General features: G+C 45.7%; 1 protein-coding gene across 1 annotated transcript in view; it reads left to right on the plus strand.

Moving 5' to 3' along the window:
• The first annotated feature begins 3,797 nt into the window (after positions 1-3,797).
• The window catches only part of ITGA9 (integrin subunit alpha 9), a 225,809-nt gene continuing 202,977 nt past the window's right edge, over positions 3,798-26,629 (plus strand). Inside the window, exons 1-4 of the mRNA XM_050915800.1 lie at positions 3,798-3,979; positions 12,290-12,417; positions 13,704-13,810; positions 20,342-20,465. Of these exons, the coding sequence (XP_050771757.1) occupies positions 3,798-3,979; positions 12,290-12,417; positions 13,704-13,810; positions 20,342-20,465 (541 nt within the window). The remainder of the gene's footprint in view (positions 3,980-12,289; positions 12,418-13,703; positions 13,811-20,341; positions 20,466-26,629) is intronic.

Genomic DNA, 26,629 nt, shown 5'->3' on the forward strand with positions numbered 1-26,629 from the left:
CAGAGTTACTTGTGGATATAGACTGGCTTAAAACAGACGGTAAAACCTCAACCACAATAATACCATGGGAATGCCACAGCACCACTTCAATACAAATGCAAGGAAAGGCAAATGATTAGCAAACCAAAAAGCAGTGTCTTAAAATTAAGTAAGGTATTGGTAAAACTAAGGAAAACAATATTCGGTTCAATATGTGCAGCGCAGGAGCGAAATTATATATATATTAAAAAAAAAAAAAAAATCATGTGCTACGTGGCATTTTGGGAGGAGAAGCCTCCAGTAGGGAAACTATCTGTTAACGCTCCGTCTTGATGAACCAGGTCTGTACACAGCTGAATCTGTAAGCCATGCAGACATGGGGCATTTGTCGTCTTTCTCTTTCCACAGTCAGAACATTATTGTGTTGTGTTTTTTTTTTTTCCTGAGCTCTACAATTCAAGTTATTAATTAAAACGTATTGTCAAGGGTGCTGTTTCACTGACAGTCCTCAATTTACAGATAACTTTTCTAATTTAAAAACTAATCTGGAGACTGAGCCCTGCCAAAATACAGCACGTTAAATTCCAGTTAAGTGCTTAATTAATATAGGTGGGTGTAAACTACAAATTAGCCCGACGGTGCAGGTATGGAGCCTCCCTAGATGATGCAAACACCAAGGTTCCAGCAGCGAGAACAGGGATATAGAAATGCAGATATAGCTATTCCTAGTTTGAACGGTTCCTTCACAAAGGGTTGGCATACGATTTGATGTATTATTCCTTGTTCTCGGTCCTTATTTTAGCCATCATATTGATTTAACAGTACGTTATTATAATGCTTGTCGCTGCAGTGGGATGCTTCCCATCACTTTCATAAATGACATGCCAGGATTTTATCAGCTACACCTACACCACCGAGACAGGCAGTTTCTGTTTCTGCTCAAACGGACAAAATTCCCGTTGGGTTAAATGTTGTGAGATGACTTCAGTATTTGGATGCGCAGTAAAAGAAAGAAATGGATGGAAGTCCAGTGTTCCTGGCCTTTCTCTGGATAGTCTTCCTTGCCGAGAATGGAGAGCTGAACTTTTTTATGGACTGCCACAGTTCCGTACATGTCACTTCTGGTTGAAACAAGTCCTCCCGAGAGCGCCCTACAACATGAGAGACAAGTGTTTCATTCACTTCGTCTAGCCGCTTTGCTTCCCTCCTCCCTTGGGAGGTGAGCGAACCCGTTGCTCCCTCCAGCACGTCAGCTCATGTTTCCTTTATCTTTGTCGGAGAGCTGCCTGAGCATCGTTCAGTGCCCGGGTAATTAGCTGAAAAGCCCCGTCACTTTCTTGCTTCAAAAGGCAGAGAATTTGGCTTGGTAGTGCTAACGGGATTGCGTGTCATTTGTGGAATTTGCTTAATCACGGCGTATTGACTTTCTGTCTAAATCAGATTACTTTTATCCATATTGATTGCACAGTTATAAATCCCCCGTGAAAATATTTTCATTAAATGTTATAAGTCTCCCTGCTAATGCGATGTAAATGCCCTGTTGTTTTCACTTGGTGCTCTAACGAGCAAATCCGTTCTTTCAATTTGATCATACATTAAAGGCCGAAGTTATTGATAAATTACTTTTCCTTTTTATTTGATATTGAGCACTGTGCCACTTAGATTTAAGACTGGAAAATGTTCACTTCTCCATAACCCTGGACATATTTACATGAAGAAGAGAAGAGTTGCACTACCGCAACCTTTTTACAAGCCACCTTGAACAAGAGCTTTAAATAATTGTATCACTAGGCTTTCTGCAGCAAATATAAAATACCTTGATGACTGGAAACTTCCCTTCCTCCATTGATTTCCACCCCCCCCCCCCCCCAAAGTTCTGTGGTTATTACTTCTCTATTAAACTTGTCCCTGGAATATTCCCACGCTAACGTCCACTTTCTGGCATCACGGTCAATGTCAAAAATGGCAGTTTCTAAACAGCAACATATACATATGGCACCAGAGCGCTTGCTCTGAGGGTGATGCTGAAGGGCGATGCTTGCGAACAACCTTTTTCGTGATGAGGATGCTCCCCTGCAGAAACAGGCCACACTTTTGAAAGAGCCACGTGGATATCATGAAACAGCTTACCACAGAATTCCCTCCTCGCCGAACACGCGTCCTGGCGCAAACCCTTTGCAGAAAATGATTAGACTTTCACCAAGAGCTTCCTGCACTGAAAGACGATTCGGCCTGCAGCAGCGTTTTCCCACGCCAGCTTTCAGACAGCCCCAACATCCAGCGCTCTTCCCTGGAGATCGCTGTCGTCATCAGAAGCCAATTCCCCGGGAACCATCGTGTGCCTACGCGAGAAGTACTGGACCTGGGGCGCCTGTGTCCAGCTGCCTGCCAGAAGAAGCAGTTCCCGTCGTATTGGAGTTCCTGGCCCCTCTGCTCTGGTGTTTCCCCAGGATCGGCTCTGCTTCTCCCCGTGCACCTCCTCATGGACGAGGGGAGTACATGGAATTAAATAGCCAAAGCCAAGGCTGACAACAACAACAACAAATGAAACTCCCAATCACCTGAGGGAGCATTTCTTCTCCAAGATCCTGGTCTTGGTCCTCAAGAGGGATCTAAACACGATTTCTCATGAATCCTGAGCACGAAAAGTTGTCGCTTTTTACTGAATAGTAAAAGGATGGGCTCTATGGGCCCAAGGGTTTTCTAGCACGTAACTCCCCTCTTCTTCTCCTGCCCAGTGATGCGTCACCCTTGTCTTACCCACTGGAGGAGACTATCTTCTAGCCTTTGCCTTTGCTCATCTTTTACTGCATGTTTGACTGATTATTTTCGCTCTCAGATACTCTAACTCTTACACTATTAGAGCAGTTCTTTGCAGCTTTTACTTAGCCACGAAGGTTGCCGCTTCTTTTTCAGACCTGAAGGACTTACGCCGGAAAACACAGGTCTGATTTTTTTTTTCCCGAAGTATTTTCATTCCTGTCGCCCTGATAAAAGACACCGCCTCTCCTCTACGGCTTCGCTTTGCCCAGGGGAATCTCCCGTTCGTTTCAGCGTGACGCGAATCAGGCCTTTCTTCTGTCACCCTGGACGTGAAGCGTTCCTCTCCACGTGCCGAACTGAAGCAGGGCTGATGGCCCCAAGCGGGCGGCAGGGCTGATTCCTCCAACATCTCCTTCTGGCCCGGGGCTACGTGACTTCCCTCTTCTCCCTCCACTCGTGGACCCTTGAGGGTCATCGCTCCAGCGGTGTGGGCGAGGGCAGAGCTGGAGGGGCATGCAAGAACGGGGGTGGGGGGGAAAAACGAGATTAAGCCACAGCTGAAGGGCTGTTTCGTGGAAGAAGGGGATGCTTGGGGGGGGGGGGGGCGGCGGGGCCTCGCGGGACACCCACGGGTGCCGCGGCGGGAGGAGCCGGGTGGAAGAGACGAGGCCGGAGCGTTCCGGAGCAGGGATGCCGGAGGGCGGGGCGGGGCGAGGAGGAGTCGTCCCCCGGCGGGGCCGCCCTTACCGGCGGGCGGCTGCGGCGGGGCGCTGCCCGGTCCCGCGGCGGGTGCCGCCCGCGGCCGCCAGGGGGCGCCGGCGGCGCGGAGCGGAGCGCAGCGGAGCGGGCGCGCAGTCCCCGCGCGTCGCGTCGCGGGGCGCAGCGGAGCCGCGGCCGGGCCGGGCCGGGCCGGGCCGAGCCGCGGGGCGGGCACAAAAGCGCCGCGCCCGGTCGCGCCGCCTGGGAGTCGGCGCCGGGGGCAGCGCGGGCTCGGCGGGCTGGGGCTCAGCGCTCAGCGGCGCCGGGACGGGCGGCTGCCCCGGGGGCTCGCAGGGATGCCGGCGGTTGCGCGGCGGCGCGGAGCGCGGGTGCTGTGGGCGCTGTTGCGGGCGCTGCTGTGGGCGGCCCTGGCGCACTGCTACAACGTGGACGTGGGTCGCCCCGTGGTTTTCCAGGGCCCCAACGGCTCCTTCTTCGGGTACTCGGTGCTGCAGCACTACCACGACAGCACGCGGTGGTGAGTAGCGCGGACCCTGCGCGCCCGGGGGCGGTGAAGCCGCAGGGCGCGGGCGACGGCGGGGATGCGGCGGGGCTAGGGCTGCCGGGGCGTTCCCCGCGGCAGCCGCCTCTCCCGCAGCCGGGGAGCGGGACCCGAGTCCCCCTCGGAAGGGCGGGCAGCGAAGGGGCGCCTCAGCCCCGGCTGCGGGGGACTCTTCCCTGCGCTCTTTCTGCCCCGTCGTGCGGGTGCGGTGGAGGCAGCGCTGTGGCTCCACGGGAGGTGTGTGTGTATGTGTGTGTGTGTGTTTCACGCTGATGTAAATCGGGGTTCCCCTCGTTGGGCGGTGTTTTAACACGGGGGTGTCCTTCCCGGGCTGGCAGCTGGCGCTCGGCATCGTGAACCCGCTGTCCTCAAGCGCCAGCGGTCCCTCGCCCGGTGGTTCGGTGCTTTGCGCGGCCCCGCTTCTTTGCGGGAAATATTTAGCGGCTCATCTCCGTGACAGAAAATGCACGGGGTGTGAAAGATGATAGGTCATGCCGTGTTAAACGGGAAAAATTTTGGTAGCGGTAACCTCCAGCGGGAGCAGTGCGTTCAGCATTGACAGCGCTGATCTCTCCGTACTCCGCCTGCCGAGGAAGAAAATCCCTCTGGTGACTGGAGAGACGCTTCCGAATCAGGAGGCGTTCGTCCCCTCTGTGTGCCCGCTCTTGGCATGAGGGACTGTAGAGGAAATGTCTATGTAACTTTTTCAAAAAAAAAAAAAAAAAAAACAACAAAAAATGAACGATGATAGAAAGTTTGTCTACATCTCAAAAAATTATGCAAACTGGCAAGCTTCTTGTTTTTCCCGCTGACTGAAAAGAGTCTTGGAGCATAGTCTGTCTCTCTCTTGTCTGGGTCAGAGGCTCTTTGTTAGAATTAAAACTGATTTCTCTTAATTGGACCTAGTTGATGTCATCTGGTGCACTTCTAATGTGAGTAGGAGCCACTGCTGCCAATAAATGTCCACAAAGCTTGTCTTTATCTTTTACACTTAGATATGGCCCGATTACTCAGCTGTTGATGTTGGAACTGTGGTGCACTGTGATATAAATAAATGTATTCATGCCGGTGTCCAGTTCTTTAAAAATGAATTTCTTTCACACCCTTTAGTTCACAAGTGGTCGTATGCTCTGCCTTTCTGCATAGTGGCTTTCATGGAGCATTCATTTTTACTGACTTATCAGAAGACTTCATAGAGGAAAAGCGCTCTGGGAGAAGAAAAGCCCTCAGTTTAAAGCAATGCTTAACTTAGGGCAGGAACCGACAAAGGATGCAAAGGCTGAAAGCGACTTCTGTTCAACACAAATTGCTGGGGATTCACAGTGGTGTGAATGAAATGCTGATCTAGTGGGGTATGGTGGCACAAACATGATATAATTTGTTGCTCCTTGCGTAGGTGTCTATCATTCTGATCGATAACATGAATTATCTTCAGATAGCACCTGGTGGTGGTTTCTTGTTTGGTTTTTTTGTTTGTTTGTTTTGTTGGGGTTTTTTTGGAAGGGGAGGTGGACCAGGGAGGAGAGTCTCCCAGGTATCCCACTTTGTTTGGAAACAATGCTGTGCTAGCAGCGTTAGGTGTCTGTCTGAAGGCAGGCATCTGTAAGAAGTCTGGTGCTTGAAAGTAAAAACTCCAGTTATGCAAACTCCAGCTTTCTGAAAATGGAGCTTCTTCATGGAGCCTCAGCTATGGCACCCAGAAAAAAAAAAGTATCTAAGATCATGAAGTGTTTTTAAATAAATTGCTAGCCCTAACACCCAGAAGGGTTAACAGCAGCTTAATACGGTCAGCATCAGCACTGGGCTGTCAAAAGTCATGATGGTAGGATTGTCACCACTGATGGGAAAGCTCCTCTTTTCATAGTGGAACTGGTGAGTTTGTTTTCATGGGTGCTTCAAAATCCTGTGCCCAACAGAGGCTGGGATAACAAGTTTGGGAGATAGGTTTTTTACAATCTCCTTGACTCCAGTTTGCTATATGCAGTTGTGCTCTTAATGTGTGCATGCAGCCTAAAAGTCAAGGGACAGCAATAAATTTCTCTGCTCTTAAAAGTATATGCAGCCTTCTTTCAGTTTTCTGAAGATGCCATCCCCTGTACTGGATGGGCATATTCTGAGTGCAAGCAGGTTTTTTTGCATACTGCAACATAATAATGAATTTTAAGTGTGTAACATATTTCTCCTGGAAAGCTTAAAAGATCTGGCCCACCTTCCTTGACATTCAGACCACCAAAGGGCTGAACCCTTGTCAGTGCCTTTAGCTATGTCCACTTCAACTGGGCATAAAGGCTTCCGGTATTATATAGTACTATTTTAAAACCATATTTATACTGTACAGAATCTTATTTCTGCCTCCAGACACCACTTTGGAGCATAAAAGTCTCTGATTTCTGGTTTGAAGTGATTACCAGTTGCAGGTTATTGAAATACAAGATACAATCCCAGTTTATTGGATGAGTGCAGAGGGAAATGCTTAGTAGAAGTGATGACATTTTTCAGATTTGTCAGGTTCTTGTGTGTGAAGCTTTTGTGGGCAAAGCTATAGAGCTATTTCCCTAACTGGCTGGGTGATTTTTAATTTTTTTCTTCCTTCTCTTTCAAATGTGATATTCTGGGGAAAGGTTGAAGTCTGTCATAGGGAATATGTAGTAAGAATGTTTTTTATCTATCCCATTGTAGTATATAGCTCCTCTTAGTAGTCATAGGGTTATTGTTTGGTTTTGTGCATCAGTTTTCTTCTTAGCTTTGTAGCTTTTCTTTACCCAAAGAAGAGTTATGATTTCAGTTTCTCCTGCCCATTTGACCTATACATTACAGTGGGCAGTAGTTAAGCTAAGTTAACTTTAGACAGTAGTATTTTGGGCATTCATGGCTTGCCTGGTGAGCCGTGCACTATGTGAGCCTGCAAAAATGTGATTGATCATATCTGAGGCTGATAGGGCTCCCGCCTGTCTAAAACTATTTAATATGTTAATATGCTCTCAAGCATTTGAGAGTGTTGTCATGATAGTTCAGGGCTTCTTGCTATGAATATTGGGGCCTGATATTCACCAGATGTACTTCTGATCATGAGAGCTTCTTAGCTGAAGTGTATTATTCTCAGTAGCCTATCCGTGTGTGTACATATATATATATGTGTGTGTGTGTGTCTATATGTGTGTGTGTGTATGTATATATAGTCACTGTTTTGTATTAAAATTACATCTGTAATGGTCAGCTCTTCAACTTCAGTGTTTCAGGTGTTTCGAACACCACAAAAGCACCTGTCTATATTATCTGCCATAGGCCTGCACGTTTCCAGTAAACCTCTTCAGGGTTTGGTGATTCTTGAGGATTCATATGAGCCAAATATTCTTGTAGGAGGAAAGAAAAGGGGGATATTTGGTTTGAAATATTGCATCAGATAATTGTGAATAGTCAGGCTGCCACGCAGCCCTCGACACAGGAATTATAGTGGAATATGGGTATTCAGCTTCCACTGCAACAGTGGAGTAAGTCAGTGCCTTTGACCTGTCTGAAATAGTTAATTGCAATGACGCTTCTGTTTAGGAGTTATTTTTGCATGGTTTTTGTCTCAAGAAAAGTTTGTCATCACAGATGTGATGGGGTTATTGTATTTCTGACAATGTCTCCTTTTCCTTCCTTAAGCGGGTTTTATGAATGTAAATCTTGATGAATGTCAATTTTGCCCCAATTAAAAAATGTTAATAATGTGACATCTCAGATCGTTCTTTTTTTTAAAATAAGATGTTACTTTATCTCTCTTCTTTCCCCACCCTATGCCCCCTTCTTGCTGACACCCCCAAATCCCTCAGCAAGTCCAGGGTAACAACTTTATCCTTTCTGGCAACACGATCTGGCACGAAAAAGTAATGGAGTCAGTTTAGTTGCATGGTGTCCTGCTGTGAGTTTTACAATAAGGAATGAGTCTGATTTCTGTGCTGTTGCTTCATTCCTTTGGCCCTGCTCTTCACTGGATTGCGCTGCTGCTGAAATAATGAAGGCTGTTCTGCCTTCAGTCTGATGGATACGTGTTGTTAGTGCATGATGTACTTGTGTGCAACCAGAAAGAAGGTGCAGGAACAAACCGACCCTGTGGAGGCTGGGTGTTGTGTTAACGATGCCATGTTGCATAAACGATGTAGTGATGCTGTAAGTGCTGCCATGGCGTTTCGGGGAACCTGAGGCTGCTGCTGTTGGTCACAGGTCATCCATCTGCCGTCCAAATAACAGCCCTCCTGCTCCTTGCTCTGCACGTAATGGGTGAACCACTGGAATTTTTATTTTGAGGGCTTAGCAAGTGACAGAGACCTTTCTGAAGGGAAGAAACTCAACTGGGATATGCTGGTGGTGCACCCTCCTCTGGTGCTGCTTTTGAAATCCGCTGTGGTATGTGAGGATATTTAAAGACTTTTTTTCTCCGCCACTTAACATTTCAGTGAGGTGAGGTACCTACACTCCCCAGTCCTTGAGCTGTGATTGCCTAATTGCTGCTGGCATGCTGTAGGCTGATGCTTAATGTGCTTGGCATCTCTCCATGCCATCGGTCAGCTCGACACTTTCGTTCACTGTTCCTTCTGCTAAATGCAGCACTTAATTTCCAAATCTGTATGTCCCGAGGGTCAATCACCAGCGAAGTGATAGTTACTGTTCTGCAGGAAGTAATTTTAAGGAGGTGTGGATTTCCATGTGGCCAAAAAAGCTTCTTGTCATCCATTAATATTGGCTGCTGTGCTGCAGCTTCTGCAATGTGATGGTTTCTGGCCATGCAGCTGCGTAGTTGTCTCCATACAGATGAGGGCGTTTGTCCTTGATTGTGCGAGTATGAATGCAAGAAGAGAAGGTTAAATGGCCTCTCTGCCAACTGCTCCTCATGTCAGTTTAGACCCCAGTACTTGGTTCACAGAGCTCTGGGCACGTCAAGCAAAACTAACCCTAAAATGGTCCCAAACCCCACTCCTGCCCTCGGTTCTCTTCAATGGAAAGTAATCCCTGTCTCTTGATGCGGTTTCCCCTTCAAGGTGTCTTTGTGCAGCTACTCACAAATATCTTGGGGGCTTCCTGCAGAGTATTACAGTTGTGGTGAGAGCCAGCACTCATTGATAATCTCTGCAGAGTACTGTCCACATCATAAGCCTTTTGGCAGAAGGCTGGAGAACTGCTGGTGCTTGCTTGCTGACAACCCAAGTAGTCCTATAGCAGCACTGGAAATCCGTACCACAAAATTAGGCTGTTTTACATGAGAGCTGGTTAAACTAGTTGGAATATGTTGGAGGGTTGCCTGATAATAGCAAGAGGACAGGGTTGTACTTCTGCTGGCTGTTTATGTATCTTCTGTGTTTATGCCAGCCAAGACTGCACAGCACTGAAATGCAAGAACACTGTATTAGACTCTAAGGCTGTGTTTTGAAATGTATTTCTGTTTCAATATGGTACCAGAGAAAAACACCTTCTCTGGCTGCAGCGTTGTTTCATAGAAATTGTAGAAGATTTCCAAGGTGTTTTAATGTGTAGGGGAGATACAAAACAAGCGTTTGGTTTGCTCGCTGAGTCCCAGAATAATCAGATGCAAATGAGTCTTCTATCCATATCTGCTGAAAAGGCTCATGACAGTTGAATAGGTGACTTTCTTCGAACAGTTAAGCAGTTGCATCCAGAAAATAATGAGAGTAAAGGACTCTTTTCTTGACAAAGGAAATATTCCAGTCTCAAACCTTTGAATAGAACCAAAGTGGTATGTGGCAAATACCAACTTGACCAACCAAAAAGCATGTGAACCAACAGAAAACCTCCCATCTCCCTGAAGGTGACCGTCTCGGGCCACGGGCGAGCATGGGTCACGCCAGAAGGAACAGGAGATATGCAAAGATTTCACCTGCTGGGATCTAGGTGCAAGAGTGAAAGAATGAGACAAGATCCTAAGATGACATAGTGTGTGACATAAGTGAAATATCAAATTTGAATGTATGGACATTCAGGACAATCCAAAATAGATTTGCTTTTGGCACATGTGACCAGTTGCCTTTACTGGCTGCTTCCTTCTGCTCAGTCCGCATGAAAAAACGGCAACAGACGTTTTCTTTTTGAAAGGTATATTTGCTCAAGATGGCAATATTATCTGTGCCAGTAGCCTACTTAATCATTAATTATCAGTTTTTCCCGTTCAGCCCTCTTTTAAAGAGAGCTGAAGAGTCTTTGTGATTTAGGCTCCTTCATCTCCATCTTGCATTCTGCAACCCAAAGTATCTTGTGCACTAATTGCTGAATCATATTTACTTTTCTTAGGTTAGAGCAAAGCTTCTTTTAAACTGGGGGTCAATGTGGCCTACATTATCTTATTGTTATAACAGGTCATAGAAACAGTTGCTTGCCATTTGCAATTTGAACCTGTAACTCTTTAAGCTGGTAATATCCCCCCTTATTTATTTTTGTTAGACCTCATGAATGTCAATAAGTGAATGACATGCATTCATCGCCTGTGTAAATGAAATGATTGGCATTTGATTTTCTGCCTGCTGCCTGCCTAGTGGGATTTCCATTTGGAGCTATTATTTCAGGCTCCTTTGCGCTCACTCCCCAATGTGTGCAGGCTTTGTAGGTTTTAGCAACTTAAATATTTCGGACATTAATTCTTCTCACTTGTGAAAACATGATGTGTGTTGCAGAATGCAGCCCCATCAAACTTCTCCAAATGTTACAGCTGAGCTCGTGAAACTTCAGAGAAAATGGCCACTTAATGGAGGGGTTTCTCTTCTTCTTGTAAATGTATTTACAAGTGCTACAGGGCAGTTTTGTCACATCCCACATCCAGGGAAGTGTGTAGGGAGTGGAAACGTGCTGCTGTTTGGTACAGATCGGACTCTGATGCGGGAGCAGCTCTTCCAGGTGGCTCAGGTTGACCCTGGACATGTGCACGCCTTGTGCCTCGGGTCTCCTTGTGTTTACTGGGATGGTGATGATGGGTGGTGGTTGGGGATGGAACTTGAAATTAGAGGATGAAGGAGAAGTTGTTTAAAACAGGGAAAGCTTCCATTTTGCGCTTGTGCTGGGCTGTCCATCTGTGCTGTGGGTGGGCTGTGTATGCGGACTGACTTTGCAGTAGTAGCTCTTTATCCCTTTAGTGGGTAAACCAAGAACAGCGTCTCCTTGGTCAGCTGCTGCCTCCCAAGTAGCAGGCTGGATCCACGCATGCGAGTGCTGGAGGCTCAGTCTTTTAGAGACGGTGGCCCTTAGTTCCGGCCCTGGGCTTAACTTCAGCGAGGATTTTGTTACACGCAGAAGCTCTGCCCTGCCTCACCGTGCAAGGGTATCTGCAGAACTGATACTAAACTACCTGGTGCTCCCCACCTCCCTCCCTGGAGCTGCCTTCCTCCTGCTTAACCTCCCTCCTCACCCTCATGTGGCCAGATCTGGGCTCACAATCAGGTGGGAAAGATTGTCCCTTTAATGAGGAGGCAGTTAAAGGGTGCCCTTAATACTTGTGCTTCCCCTGTAATCCTCAGCGAAAAGCATCCCTTAGGGCACAAGCAGCTGCCAGCTTGTTAAACAGTTAACTGGATTGTAACACAAGTGATTAAAAAGTGCTCATCATCTTTCAAGGGTGCACTAAGGAACCCTAAGGTCAGAGCTTGTGCATTGGTGCTTCCCAGAGATGCTAGCTCTCATGTGGGATAAATAGCCCAGGTATAGTCTTCACAGCCTTAGTGATAAACGTTGGTTGATAGCAATGCGTTGGGGAAGAGATTTGCTCCTGTGTTGTTGGCTGGGTGGTTTTTTTGTTGTTTTTAAAGCTGTAGTTATATAAAGTATTCTGAGAAGGGGGTGCCTCAACTTTCTAAACAAATTTATTAATCTTTGGCTGGCTGGCAAGCACACAGGTTCAGATTTCATCCTCTCGTGGGTGTGTGTATTAGACCTTGTGGGTTCTTGGATTGATAGGGATGTAGTTAAAACTGAGGAAAGATGGATGCAGCTGCTGTTGTCTGTCCTAATACCTTCCTAAATGCTTTCAGGGTGAGGGGTGGGGTGAGGGTGGCTGGTGCTTTAAATGTGTTACGATCCTAATGGAAATTTAACTTGTTAAAGTATTTGTGGCTTCACTGGAGAAAAATGCCTTTATTGTGTGTGGTGTTTTCAGTTTGCAAGTCAATGTCATCATTTTACAAGGTTGCCAGAGAAAGTCCTTTTGCTGAGGCAAGCTCTGGCAATGTGAACCTTGCTGTTGTTTGGTTTTTTTTTTCTTTTCTTCTGTAATTAATCACTTGTTACTTTCCTTTTGGTTTCCAGGGTCTTGGTTGGTGCTCCCAAGGCAGAATCTAAATACAGCACCTCTGTTCAGTCCCCAGGAGCAGTGTTTAAATGTCGAGTCCATACCAATCCTGACAGAAGATGCACAGAACTGGATATGGGTCGAGGTAGGTAGTTATGATGCTTGGGGGGGAGAAGGGGGGAATGAAAAAAAAAAAAACACCATACCCCAAATGGCTAGCAATCCTCCTGACAGCTTCACAGAGGCCCCAAGACACTGAGAGGGATTCGTCAGCCTCTCCTGATGGATTTTGAGCGCTGGTAGCAAAGGTGTCATGTTCTCTTCAGCATTACGAAATAGCATCCCACCTGGTGCTGGTGTCCTCCCAGTGGCCCTGCTCGCTCTCTCCAGCGAGTAACCAGACAAAGGTGGATTTTTCCCTGCTTACCCTAAGCTGCTGTCTTTTCTCCACCTGCTTCAGTGTGATTTTGTGGCGTCAGTGGGTATGTGAGTGGTTAGGAGTGCTGCTGCCTACTCCAGGCAGTGCTGAAATAAGGGTGCGTGGGATGACCCCAGGCAGTGCAGTGGTGGGCCCATGATGTGTGGTGTTATAAGCAACATGGCGATCTGTGGGTTCCCTCGTAACGCAGCAGATCATTCCTTGGGTTTGCTTATTGTGCTAAAGGAAATAAGTTTCTCAGTGAGAGCCGTGCTTGTACGCTATTGCACGTGATCAGGATTGACTTTGGTTTCTCTGATGTACTGAATCGGGGGAACGTGGAGTCCTAAAGTAAAACTCTGATCTAAAACCTTGTGCTGGATTCTGATGGAGAAAATTGAAGCTTTTTAATATTTCGCTTCTCTTGGTGACATGCATATTATTGCTTTCTCTGCCTATAAAAAAGGCATGTTAGTATTGTTCATCTTTTCATGACTGAGTCAGGTAGAATTTATTTTTATGAAGCTTACACGTGTTAAAACAGTGTGTTGGCTAAGTTTCATTTGTCCTGCTACTGTAATGTAAACTGTCTCTCATGGAGTCATGAATACTGCCTGACAGGACTAAAGATTTAGGCCTCAATTTTTTTTAAGTGCCCCAGATCTCATTTTCAAGAGTAATTTTTGCTTTGATTGCATTCTGCAAGCAATCCCACATCTCTCCCATTGACTTCAGTTGGATGGTTTATTAAAGTAGAGCTGTGGACATGCTGTAATAGCTGCTGGCTGTTTGGGACAGGGTCTATCCTCTACTATGTATTTGTATGCTGCCTAGTAAAAGTGAGACCATCGCCCCGATTAATGCATACAAGAACTAATAGTCAGGATGAAAGGGAAAAGAAAAGCACTGTCAGGCAGATGTTTGATGGGCAATATCTTTTCTTGTAGGGATTCTTTGGTGGGTATTTAAAACTCACGTCTCCTTGCCTTGCTGCCTTTCCCCTCTTTCTGTAGGCAATTCTCGGGGCACGCTCTGCGGAAAGACCTGCAAAGAAGACAGAGATGACGAATGGATGGGCGTGAGCCTGGCTAGACAGCCGAAGGCTGGTGGAAGTGTGCTGGTAAGTCCACTCTTTTCTTTGATCTCATTAAAACCATTGCTGCTCTCTGACTCTAATGCTAAAAACGTCAGGATTAATGTGTTTGGCAGTGACTGACGGAGTCCAGCTTTACAAGCAGCAAATTCTGTAGTCCCTTCCTTGAAGCGGAAGAGAAAGTGAACCCCAGCCAGAAAGCTTTATTTATAGAGGGAGGACTTCAAAGCCGTCACACCTGACTTGTGTCACCCAAGGGCTTCCTCCTAAATCCGAGGGATTAAATCTTTGAACTGAATAAATAGAACTTTGTCTGGGAGGTGCCTGCTAGTTTGTTCTTTTTGTCATTTGCCTGTGTTTATGTAGGGAATATATATGCATCCATTTTCCCTGAGCATATGTATTGTGTGTCAGAATTTACAATGAAAAATGTAAGATGAGTCTTTGTGGCGATATTTTTTTCTTTATGTATATTAATTTTCCATTAATGAGGCAGAAGAGTTGCGAGTAGAGATGACTTAGTTGTGTGTGGGTGGCCTTGTTGTCTTTGATATGGTTACCATGCACATAGACAGGTCAAGGAGAGCAGATGTGATCTTTAGGATGTGGAATTTATCTTTGCAAAACAACATTTCCTGTGTTGGAAAAAAAATAATCATAAAGGGAGCTGGGCAAAAACCTTTCTAAAATACATGGGTATATTGTGATCAATAGTTGTCTGTGTTTACATCCGCCATTGGGTTCTGACTGTCTACCTGAGTGAGTCTGTCTGCAGGAATGTTAACCGAAATAAAAAAAAATTGCAACAAAATATTGTGTATAGTATATGTGGCAGGCAAATTTCAAGCTGGTATCAGAGTAACCCTGACAACAGTCTAATTCTAAACACCACTGTTTGGGTGTCGGAAACTTGCAGTATGACCCCATCTTTCCAATGAGATAGGGGATTGCCCTGGTACGTGGCATCAAACTGTCACAAAGCTGCTAGTGAGAAAGATCTCGTACAATGATTACTGTGCCAACCACCTGTGTAAGGCAAGTGGACAAAGCTGCTTCCCTCAAAGGTGTTTTCCTTAATATGTGTTTAGAGTCCAAACGCTTACGCCCCAAGTCCTTGCACACCGGCTTCCCCATGGGGGAGCAGGTGGTTTTGATACCTTTCTGCGATACTACTGTGGTATTTTATCCGATTGTCTCTTTTGGTGTACAGCTTGCTGGTGCTGTAGGGGCTGGCTGATGCTTTACTTTTCTTGGATGTTGTAAATATGTTCAGCACTAGAGGAGGAGGGGAAAAAGAGGGGCATAAGTAAAATACACTGTAAACATGTACAGCAGAGCACAAAATTAAGGCATTAATGCTAGTGTAAGCAATTCTTTTTTTCAAGGGATATCCTGATCTGTATGTGTGCTCAGAGTCCTGCGTGACAACTGAGGAGTAACTTGCACTGATCAGGATAACACTGCCTCGAGACACAACATCTTCTCCATTTTGCAGTGATCGGGCTGAACTAGACAAATTCTTGTCCCATTTTCAGAAGCTAGTGCATACACTTTTTTAGGCAACACTGAGACATTTTTGTAAAAATGATATCTTAAGAATAATGGGCTTGTATATTTTGCTTCAAAGGGGAATGGGTTGCAGCTGATGCTTAGGTGTCATCTCCCTAGACAGAAGCAGCAAAAGAAGGGAAAGCTGGTGGGGAAAAAAGCCGGGCAACTACCAAGGCTGGGGCTGGCTGCTCGCTGGCTGAGGGGAGGCTATAAGGGTGAGAGATGTGGGCAGGCTGTGAGGGCTTAGATTGTGGCTGAGGGGATAGAAATTTCAGATATAAAGCAGGTTAAAAGCAAAATGTAGCTGAAGTAAAATGCACAGCTGGTGTTGAGCTTATTCTGGTGCAGCTTAAGCTGGTAAAATGTTTCCACAAGTTATGCTGATTTAAGGCAGTCCTAAACTAGCCCTCTGACAAGATTATACTGCCCTTACCAAGTAGATCATGTCCGGATGCTCGAGGATGTTTAAATATCTGATTCTTGTTGATATTTATCACCAAAGCGCTCAGTCTTAAACTACTAATTATACATCTGTGCACATCTGTGTGTAGACAGAGCCTGGAATGAAGGCATACAGATTCCTTCATGGATGGAAAATACCTGGCTGTTTCAAGGCATTGTTACTCTCTGTTTTGAGATAACTTTTTAATGAAAAAGATTCATGACTTTCCCATAAGCAGATTATTTTTAATATATGTGCTTTTCTGATTTTAAAGATCAGGATTTCTTTAAAATGCGGCTCTTCTTTGAAGCCCCTATGAGAAACTGATGTTCTGAGAAGGTGTGCCGGAATGTGTGTTCGCAGCCGTATCTGCCAATTTTTAGCTTTTCAATGGAATTACTAGCTAACTCTCATGAGCGATTCCCTGTGGTTAGGAGTGTGTGCAGTCTATATTGTCAAGCATTACAGCTCTATTTACTGCATCTCTTCCAGGGATTCCTTTAAGTCAGAGTGGTATCTTTGGGGTCAATAGCCCTGGATGGATTTTTTTTTTTTTTTGCATAAATATGGGTAGTTGCTTTTTAAACCTGTGTGAACTATTCATGCTCTTGATGTCCTGTGTTAGAGGAATTAGTCCCAGAGTTTAACTGTGGATTGCGCAAAGAAGTTGTTGCTTTTGCTTTGAAACTGCTTAGTGGCTTAAATTTCTGTCTTATCAGCCTTCCCCAATTGCCAGATAAGAGTATGGAGAGTGCAGGGGGGCTTTAGCTGGTGTTCGGTAAAAAGTGGATTGTGTTTGAGCCCATCTTGTGCCAGGATGTTACTGAACCAGAGTTTTATGTTTGTGTGACAGACTAAATAGAAAAGCATCAAACAATGAGGATTTAAACAAATGAAGAAGTAAGATTAGCTAAAAAAGCTCTGAGTTTGCAGTTCAGTAGCTTCCTGTCGTCGGTATGCTATCAGTCAATATTTGCATTAATCGAAGTGCTGCAATAATACAGCTGAGATTGCCAGCTCTTTCCAAACTGAAATGGCAAAAGTTCTCCTTTTACTTTTGTTGGGAGAGGAACCGGGGACAGTGCATTATGATTTGGAGATAAGCCACATCTTTCAGTCTTGCTCTTCCTGAATACCTGCCACATCTGTCATTACTCTGTTTTTTTTATCAAGTGTTGCGATTTTTCATTTTAAGTAGTTGACTTACTGGCACATTTAGTGATTGTGTGTGCGTGTCTGTAAAAAAAAAAAAAACATCACTGCAGCAAAGCCAAAGTCCTCCTAGGGAAGAGCAAACCAGAAGTGGTCTGACAGTGGCATATTCAAAAAGTCCCTTGCTTGGACTCTGACTTTATAGAGCCCTCTGCTGACTCCTAAGGACCGTGCATTCAGGTGGGGCACTCAGCCGCTGAAGTGAAGCCGGGGTCTCTTGTGTTGCTTTTCCTATGGTGCAAAGCCTGTGGCTGGCGGTCAATATGCAAAAGGGCAAAGTGGCTGCAGTTCTGCAATGGCCTATTCATTATATTGTGGTAATGCAGTGTCTGCCATCAATAGAGACTTCCGTGCACTTTGCCCAGAAGCGTTTTATTTTGCTTCAAGGGTTTGTATCCTTTCTTTCTCCCCTGTTCCATGGTAGAGACGGAGCCCATGCCCCGGCAGCAGCTGCTGAGCACCAAAGTGTGCTAATGGCTTTCTCATTGCACAGGGGCCCATCTATGGCTTGCATCTAAAAAAGTGTGTATAAGCTGTCAGTTGTTTGCAATCACCTTAGGAAAAAAAAACCACAGGAAAAACCCTCTCCACAGCATCAAATTCAAGTGACTCATCTCTGTTCCCAAGAGCTCTTCAGACACGTGCCATCAAAGAAGGAAGGCTGTAGCCACCTTTGGTAGCATATCACCTTGCCTCAGCAATGTTGTATAATGCAGGGACCGCGTACTGTAATCCAACTAAACATTTTTGGGAAGGCAGGAGAACCAAAAGCAGCTGTGGACAAGCTTTGCCGTGGCAGGGAGACAAATGTGCTGGTTGCCTGGCTGCAGAGAAATGAGTTTCGGGGAGGAAGAGGAGCTGCTGAACTCCTGTCCATTGGGAAAATGTAAAATTCTGCAGCTGTGGCGTGGGGGAGGCTGGGGAAGCCCCTGCTGAGATAACCGAGGTGGAGCTCATCTCTTGGAGCTACAGTTACGAGCTGTCTGCAGACTCAGGCAGTCAGTGGTAAACTGTAGTGTGCCTGAATACACAGCGTGCTGAAGGTACACAAAAGTGATCATTAAAAAGAAAAAAACCCAAACACTAACAGATTAGGTAAGTGTGCCCAGAATTGCTAAACTGAGCCCATAGCCTCCAGTTGATTTTGAACGTGCTTCTTATGCAGCAGCTCCTTTTTTTCTCCTTATAGTGTTCTATCTTTCTTGGCCTCTGCACCTCACTCCTGAGCAAAGCCTCCTACTTGTGATGAAATGCTGCTGCTCTCCCCGACTGTTGTTTGTGCTCCTCTGGGAGAGATTAGTAGGTTAATTTATGTGAGTCCCTTGCAGTTTCTGAGATATAAAATGTCAAAGAATTTACAATATCACAATCCTTTATTTATGTTTCCATAATTTTAAAAAAATACTCTTGGTCTGTTTCTGTTTGAGTTTATATCCGGAGTTAGGGTTGACTTGACTGTTGCTTTAATGGTATGTGTCTTTATGGTGCTGTCTTTAAAAGGGCTGTGCATGTGTATATTTGTGCTCGCAGCACAGGTCCGTCAGGAGAAAAACTATTTCCTGGTTACTCTGAGAATGAGCGTTTCATGTGCTGTTTTTTGTTGCTGTTGAATTTTGAATGAGTGATGCATGGGGATTAAAATCATAACTGAGCTTCCTTAAAGTACATAAGGGAGTCCCCAAAGCTGCTCTTTGCAGGACTCCTCACGTGCATTTGGCTGTCGAGCAGAGTGCCATTAGAAGCATCGTTCGTGTCACGGGTGGCAGCCTGCGCCATTCAGTGCGGTGCAGAGCCTTCCATGGCCCCCGCAGTCCCGTGTTATCCCTCTGCGATAGCCATCTTCAGGAGATACGTGCTTCTCCTTGAGTACTGGATGTTAGGAAAGCAATAAATATCAAACTCCAAATGCAGCACTGCTAACAGCAGAGCAGGCTTTTGCACAACTGCTTTTGCTCTGTTTCAGTTGTAAAATGGTAATACTACTCTCATTTTTTTGTGTTTCTGGGATTAAGTATATGGGAAGGGGCCTGTGTTGACTGCTGGATTGAATTTTGATCTTCCCAATGGTTGATACACTTCCCAGGTCCTTTACAGGATAGGTGACACAACTGTGCCTGTCTTATGGATATATATATATATATTTTTAATGATGTTGAGATGCTCCCATGGGCAGCCCTGAGGTGCTGAGGCAGTAAAGTAGGGTAGCACAAAGGGAAGGAAGACAGAGGGTGTCTTGTCTGGGGAGTATAGGGTCAAATGTGGGGATTGTGAAGGGGGCTGATGCAAAGTTTACAGTAAAAGTTGAAAGTATGTGGAGGGGATGATTTGTAGCATAGAGGCTGCTCTGTTCATGTGGGACCAAGCCTTAAATGATATAAATTGACACATCTACACTGACTTCAGTGACTTAGACCAGCTGGAGATATGGCCTGGCATGTGTTCAAGTTCAAAGCTCTTGCTGTTTCACATTTCATTTCCTTTTATTCCAAGTAACCCCTGAGCATCAGGCAACTTGTGGTTTGTCTGGCAGAGATGCAGTGTTAATTTTTGGAGCAAATGGGTTCTGGGAAGGTGTGAACCAGGCTCCACGTTCCTTGTATGTGTGCCTGTGTGTGGCAGTTGTACTGAGCAAGTGTCCTGGTGAGACTGGTTTAGCTCTGGTTTTGCAGAGTGATCTTACTCTTCACTACAAAGGGAAAAGCGCCCTGATCTCTGCAGCTCATCTGCAACTTGATTGATGTTGCCACTCTTGTTGCCACAAAATCTCTGGCATTTTCATTTAAATTCATTACCAGTAAGCAAGGCTCAGCTCTTCTGTTACCAGAAACAAAGCTGCCTTTCCCAGCGAGACAAGCCTTTGACTCACACATGCATCCTCTGGTGGAATAACCTTCTAATATGGTCTTAGTGACCTTCTGAGTCTTAGCATCTGTTCTGATCCTCTTATGTGTATTCTCAATGTCTTTATTCCTGTTTTTCCACCCTTTTCTGTCTTGGCTGAGTTCTGTTAGTGCATCTGTAGTTAGAAGAGCTTCACTGGCCATGAGGATTCATATATGGTGAGAGATCTTGAAATCTCCAGCATGGGCTCTGTCTTGCTCTGAGACCTGCTGTTTTCCTAGTCATGCACACGTGAAGGCTGAGATCTGAGCTGCCAGGTCAGGCAGTGTCATAAGCTGCAGAAGAGAACAGTGAGAAGATACTTTATCTAGAAAGAGTGGGTTGTAAGGAGAGGACAATGGGGTCGTGGGGGAAAAGTGATGCTGAGAGGTCCTGTTCATGCATGCTCTGCCTTGGTCGGAGGGCTCTCTTGTGACTCTGGGTCAATAACGCATTTGATATGATCTGTTTAGGCATGCGCGCACCGTTGGAAAAACATCTACTACGAGACAGAGTACATCCTGCCCCATGGCTTCTGCAACATCATTCCCCCCAACCTGCAGCCCAATGGGAGGAAGCTCTTGCCCTGCTATGAAGGTAAGGAGTGTGGGGGCTGGGAGCGGGGCTCACCTCCCTTGCTGCGCTCTCATTCTACAGCTGCTGTGTTTTCCCTTTGTTACCAAAACCATCCACAGTAAGCCTCACTACTGATATTTTTTTCCTCTCTCTCTCTCTTTTTTTTTTTTTTTTTTTTTTTTTTTTTTTGATAACATACGGCTGCCTTACAGCACAGCTGGGTTGGGTTTTGGATAAAGTTGGGAGAGCAGCACAATGACTGAATGGGTCCTGTGACTTACTGTGCATGGTCGCACTTTACTAGAGGAATAATATGTTTCTGAACTGTGTTTTTGAGACAGCAGCTCTCTCTTCCATCAGGTGAATAATCACTAGGTACTGATCTGAGCTTGGCCTCTCATACTTCACTGTGGCATAGAGTAAAAATCCTGAATTACGTTGCAATTGGGAACCAATTTGCCCATATTATGGAAACACTTTAATTTTTGTGTTGTGATTTATCAGAGGACTAAAGAGGGGAAAAGGGGCTGCTTAACACCCTACTCACTTTGGGGAACTTCTGAAGCAGTTTATATTAAACTGCTGCTGTGTTTCAGGTGCCATGAGGTGTCTTGGTCCTTGTTTGGATCCTCCGAAGGTCTGGATTTGGGTGCACGGAGAGGGAGGGCTCCAGCTCTGAGCAGTGGGTGGCTGTGGTTGTTGGTTCTGCTCCAAATCCCAAGTGTCAACATTTTAATTTCCTAGCTCTCTGGTGCGTGTGCGACTCTTGTATCGTGTTTCCTTTCCTAAAGACTTCAGAAGACAGTGTCTCCTCAGCCAAGAGCAATTAACTAAACCAGAGGCATAGGAAGAAGATAAGGTATCTCCTAAGATTTCTTGGCCTTCAGAAAAACATTTGGGGAAAGCACCTTCTTGGTTTCTCCTGTCTGTCCTGGGCATTGTCTTTCCCCTCTCACCTGTAGGAGCCTGAGGAAGTGTGGGAGTTCAGAGGCCAAGACGCAGCAGGGTTTGTTGTGGACAAGACCTCTGATTTTATTTATTTATTTGCTTTTATTCATTTCCCCCCCTGTCCAAAGTTGGAAGCAGCCATTAGCAAGTGGGAGAGGGACGAGGTGGTGGGTGTCCCGGCAAGTTTCTCCACTGCTGGTGAGCAGCCGTGTCCCAGCTCAGCAGCCCATGCAGCCAGCTCTGTGACAGAACTGGGTCTGCTCCATGCCCGCTCCTTCTCCTGAGGCGGCTCCTCACCTCCCTCTGGGCTTTGCTCGGGGACCTGCGACTGCAAACCAATGCACCTTCTGGAGATGGCACGCACTCTTGCATTGAGCGTTTCCCAGCCCTGAAATTGGTCATTATTTGAAATGTGAGGGGTTTTGAGTCTCTTGACCCAGCCATGCCGGCTGCTCTGCAGCAGAATACAAGTAAACTATGTAAGCCTTCCTGTCATGAGCACCCTCCTGCTATATTTGTCCTTTTTTTTTTTTTTTTTTTTTTTTGCCTCTTGTTCCTGTCAGCAAAATCAGGATAAGGCCTCACAATGAGGTAATGCACTGCAAATCATCCAATATTAACGTTATGGTCAATGTGCACGCGCGGGGACGCTGCTGGGGCTCCCTTTGAGCCTGTGTCACTGCTCCTGCGCTGCCTTAAAAGTGGCTCGCCTGAAGCCGTGGTGGGGAGGTGGTTTCTGGAAGAGACGAACCACTTATGTTTTTCTGTGCGTCATGTCTTTGGAGTAAAACTGCTGCTAATCTGACAGGATATTTGCCAGGAATTGCTAGAAAATAGAAATGTGTGGGCCTAGTACACGCAGAGCAGCCAGTGGAAAGTTGGCAGGGCTGGTGCAGTACAATGTTGGCTTAATTTCACTCCATGCTAGAGTGAAAATTGGAGGTTTGGGACTGATTTTATCCCCCCCATCAGACATGAAATCACAAAGTATCACGAGGAATGGCTGCATTTGTTTACTCCTGGATCTTTTAGATTTCAATAAAACAAGCTCAAAGAGAGAGATAGCCGTGGTATGTCACACAGAGGGATTCGTTGTTTGAGGTTTGCTGTGAAATAAGATTGCAGTCATCCTTGTAACTTTTTTCCTTCACTTTCTGGAAGCAGCAGAAGAAATTCTGCTCCACTGACACTGAGGAACAGCCCAAAGCGGAGAAGCGGCGAGTCTGATGGGGATAATAAATGTGGTGCATAATGCAGCTGAATTGCCGCTACACCGAGAGCCTCTGCAGCCGTCGCAAGGAGGCTGCCAGACCCACGGCTGCAAACCCTGCACTGGGGAGCACGCCTTCGCCTGCTGAGGTCCTGGTGTCTCAGCCTTCTCCAAGACTTGGCATGCACGAATGGGTGCAGGCAGTCGCGTGCTCGTTTCAAGAAGCCCAGTCGTTAGTGCAGCTAAGGCAATAAGCCCCGTGAGAGGCTGGTGCGCCTGCGTGGTCCACAACCAGAGCTGGCCCTTGCCTAACTGGCGAAGGGTGCAGGCCAGTTGAGTGCACATCAGTCTCCATCCATCTCTGTGTGTGTGTGTGCACCTTGAGACGGATTATTCACTTGTATAACAAAAGTCTTGTGCCAGAAAGGGAGAGGAGTCTGACCTTGGGACAGACGTACTTAATCCATACAGTATGTTTTCTCTCCACATAAAGCAGGCTTAATAATTAAAGACAAAGAAGGAAATGGAAATTTCCTGACTGGATGGTAGTGGTGCAACAACATAGTAGTCTCAATCCATCTTATTCTTGTCCAGCTTCCCTGAAAGGGCTGACAGAAGTCTGGAAGCAATTGAGAGCTAATGAGAACAGCAGCAAGCCTAATAGTTAAATGCAATCTCTCTGAGTAGGAACTAATCTGGTTTATATGAGCTAGATGTGCTTTGAGGTACAGCTAGCGTATGGAGCCACAGTCTTCCAGGCAGTGCTTTCACTTGGTTATTTTTCCCGTAGTTTTAATGGTCTTCCAAAAAAAGGGAGCTGCCTCTTCATTCCCCTGATGCATTCAGTTTGCAAAGAAGAAGGGTGGCCGCGTCTACTGTGAGAAGCAGCCCAGCTGATGGGAAGAGCTGGGATGGTTTCCTACTCCCCTGTGGTAGGAGTTGGTGGTGGAGGTGGGGAAGACTGATGGACCCTTTGGTTAGTAAATAAGGGGAACAGCACATGCTCACATGCCTCGCCTCCAAAGGGATAAGCAAGTTTTCCTACAGGGTCCAGACCACATTTGGTTTTCTGGGAGCCATCAAAACATCCCTGCTTTGTGGTGCAAACCCAATACCACAATGCTAGGTCAGAAAGATTACTACTGTTTCTTCATAGAGTAGTGAAACACTGTAAGATAGGAAGGAAGAGGCTTCCAGTGCAAATGATAGTTTACTGTAACTGTCCACTTTGCTTCCATCTGTGAAGATGGTAGATACAGGATTTTATTGCACTCTGGAGCTTATGCTATGTTATCGCATTGAAGTTTGCTCAGAGACTTTTAGAGAGGTTTGCTCAGAGAAGAAGTTGAAGAGCATTTGCCTTCAGAATCGTCACACATCACAGCTTATCCTTTTTATTTGTATATTGTTTTATCCAATTACTTCTTCCTCAGCCTTACTTCTCTTATAACCTGAGATCATCATGGCTACAAACCACTACCATCTTCTCTTTATTGCTTTATGTATTTATTCATGGCACATCTTCAAAGTCGCAGAGGCAACCACCTCTTCCAGACTCGGCCTCATCTTACTGCTTTGCTATCAGCTGTTGCCGCAGCAGTTAGTTTAGTGGCTTGCAGTCTGTGTAATCGGGGGTGCACAGCAGTCTGTGGGCAGACGAGAAAGAACAATAAAGAAGTGTAAAAACAAAGAATCTGTTCATGACAGCAGTTATTGCCTGGAGCTACACGGAAACTACCGAATCCACTGTAGGCAATATCTAAACCTCATGCAAATGTTGCTGTTCAAGTGTGCAAAAGCTGTGAGCTGACACAGTAACTGCACAATTTCCTGCTGGTTGGTCGTTTCACTGCACTGGTGGATGCATGGATGGCAGTGTCGTACGAGTGACAGGTGTCACTACTGTGGACCGAAGTGGAGAGGAGGTAGAAGCAATCTTGGTTTTCATGGCTTTTGGGCTCATCTGCTGCTTGGGAGACGCAGACCGGCTCTAGGGAGGAGGCAGAAGTCTGGGATGTGACCGTCCAGGATGGGGGGCTGTGCTGGGCTGTGACTGTGGGTGCATGGGTGGAAAGGAGACCCGCTTGGGTGTGTGTGGGGGGTATGCTGCTGCAGATGGGAGTTAGGTGGGCTGATGAGGAGGGGTGGTTTTGTGCTGAAAGGCTTATTCTGGAATCCAGGAGTCCAGTGTCTGTCCGGGCTGCGCTGCTGGCTCCCTGGGGAGGGCTGCGTCTGTCTGGATCCTCCCAAAACACAGTGCTGATCTCTGCTCTCTGTCAGTGGAGCTTTAAACGCTCAAAGAGCCTCAATGTCTGGGGTGTTTGGGCCTCTGTGCTTCCATTTCCTCTTGCAAAATGTCACTAAAGCTGTTTTCTCTCTCAGAGGTGTTAGGAAAATAAGTTAGTCGGTATGTGTGACCTTCTCAGACCCCATAATGATAGGATGGAGTCTTGATACTTGTAGGGAGGAAGGACGATAATAGCTTTGCATCGTTGCTGTGTGCCATGCTGCACTACTGTGATGAATCCATTTATTCTTCTTTTGTAAGCTCTATTTTTTTCCTGAGAAGTATTGTCAGGTATTTATTCAAGTCAAAATGTTTTGATGTCTTTTCTTCAGTTCACAGAAGCACTTGTTATATCCAAACTCTGAATTTACTTGAAATGCTGCAATCCCATCTAGCCACTGTTACAACCAAAGCATAACTAGTTATTTAAGTGAAATGTAGGGCCATTAGTTTGAGCAGATAGTACTGCCAATGTAAGGGACTTAGAAAACACCGAACATAACATAAAGCCATGAACAATGTCTGTGAAAGTATGAGCTTCAGTGGGCCTACCAACTCAGTTTATTGTACAACCATTTAAACCACTAAATCTTTCCCATTCCTTATGCATTGCAGTTAATAATAATTTGGTTCATTTAAAGAGTAATTGTTTTTTTGTTGCCTGACAATGAAAACAATAATGTGTGTGTTTCTGTTCCTTTTCTAATACATATATTGCTGATGAAAATCAGCTGTGTTGTGTTCTCTGATGTTGGGACATCAAGTTACTCCTAGATCTGAATTTGGTCTCTTTTTTTTTTTTTTTTTTTCTTTTTAAAAGTAGGCAAAATTTATATTATAATAAAACAATGCTGTGAATTCAATAAGCTTTTTGACTTGATTGGAGAAATGGTTTAATTTTTGTGCATGTATTGTTTTATCAGAAGAAAATCCTCTGTTTATCCTAAGAAACAAAACAATTTTGCATGTTTGTTAAACACAGCTGCATGAAGCTACAGATCCATCTACCATCCTTCAGTAACTGCCTTGTTCCATTGCTAGAGCTGTTACCATTCCTTCTGCCATCCTACGGTTTTGCATGCCCTTGGTTTTTCTTTGCAGCCGAATTCAGGGGACAGCTCATGTGAGCTGGATCACTCGCACCCACAGGCGCGTGTGGACGGGGTCTCTCAGGTGGCTGGAGTTACGTGGGGCGATGGTTTGGAGACGTTCAGGCCTCACCTAAGTCTATGGCAAAGCTCTGATGGCCAGGGAAGCTGCCATCACGTTTGAGGCTTTTACATGTTGCTGAATTGTGAAAAAAGTTCTGGAAAGCCTGTTTATAAAAGAAAAGGAGAAATTTGAAAATCCAAAATAAGAAGCAAGTTTTATTTGCCTCCCATCCCGCGCTGAGGTATTCCCCGCAGTTATGTCGTTATGCGCCTGACCTAAATCTTTCACTGTGCAAGTTAAATATCCTATGGCAATTTTCCTCTTTTATTTTAAAGCAAATTGAGCCATGTGTTTTTTGAAGGAGACACTTAAAGAAACCGTGAGCCGAGCATAATACAATTTTATAGGGAAATACAACATTTTAAATCCATCAAATTGTCAGCGGGGCCCACTTGCAGTGGTTGGTTATGGGCCTGACAGAGAGAGCCATTGAGGCTTGCTCTCTTGCGTAAGAAATCTTCTCTCCTCGTCTCCCAGATGATGGGCTCATTTGGCTTTTAAGAGGCCGTGCCCTGGCCTGCATTGTAA

This window comes from Gymnogyps californianus, chromosome 2 (assembly GCF_018139145.2).
Source record: "Gymnogyps californianus isolate 813 chromosome 2, ASM1813914v2, whole genome shotgun sequence".
NCBI classification, from domain to species: Eukaryota; Metazoa; Chordata; class Aves; order Accipitriformes; family Cathartidae; genus Gymnogyps; species Gymnogyps californianus.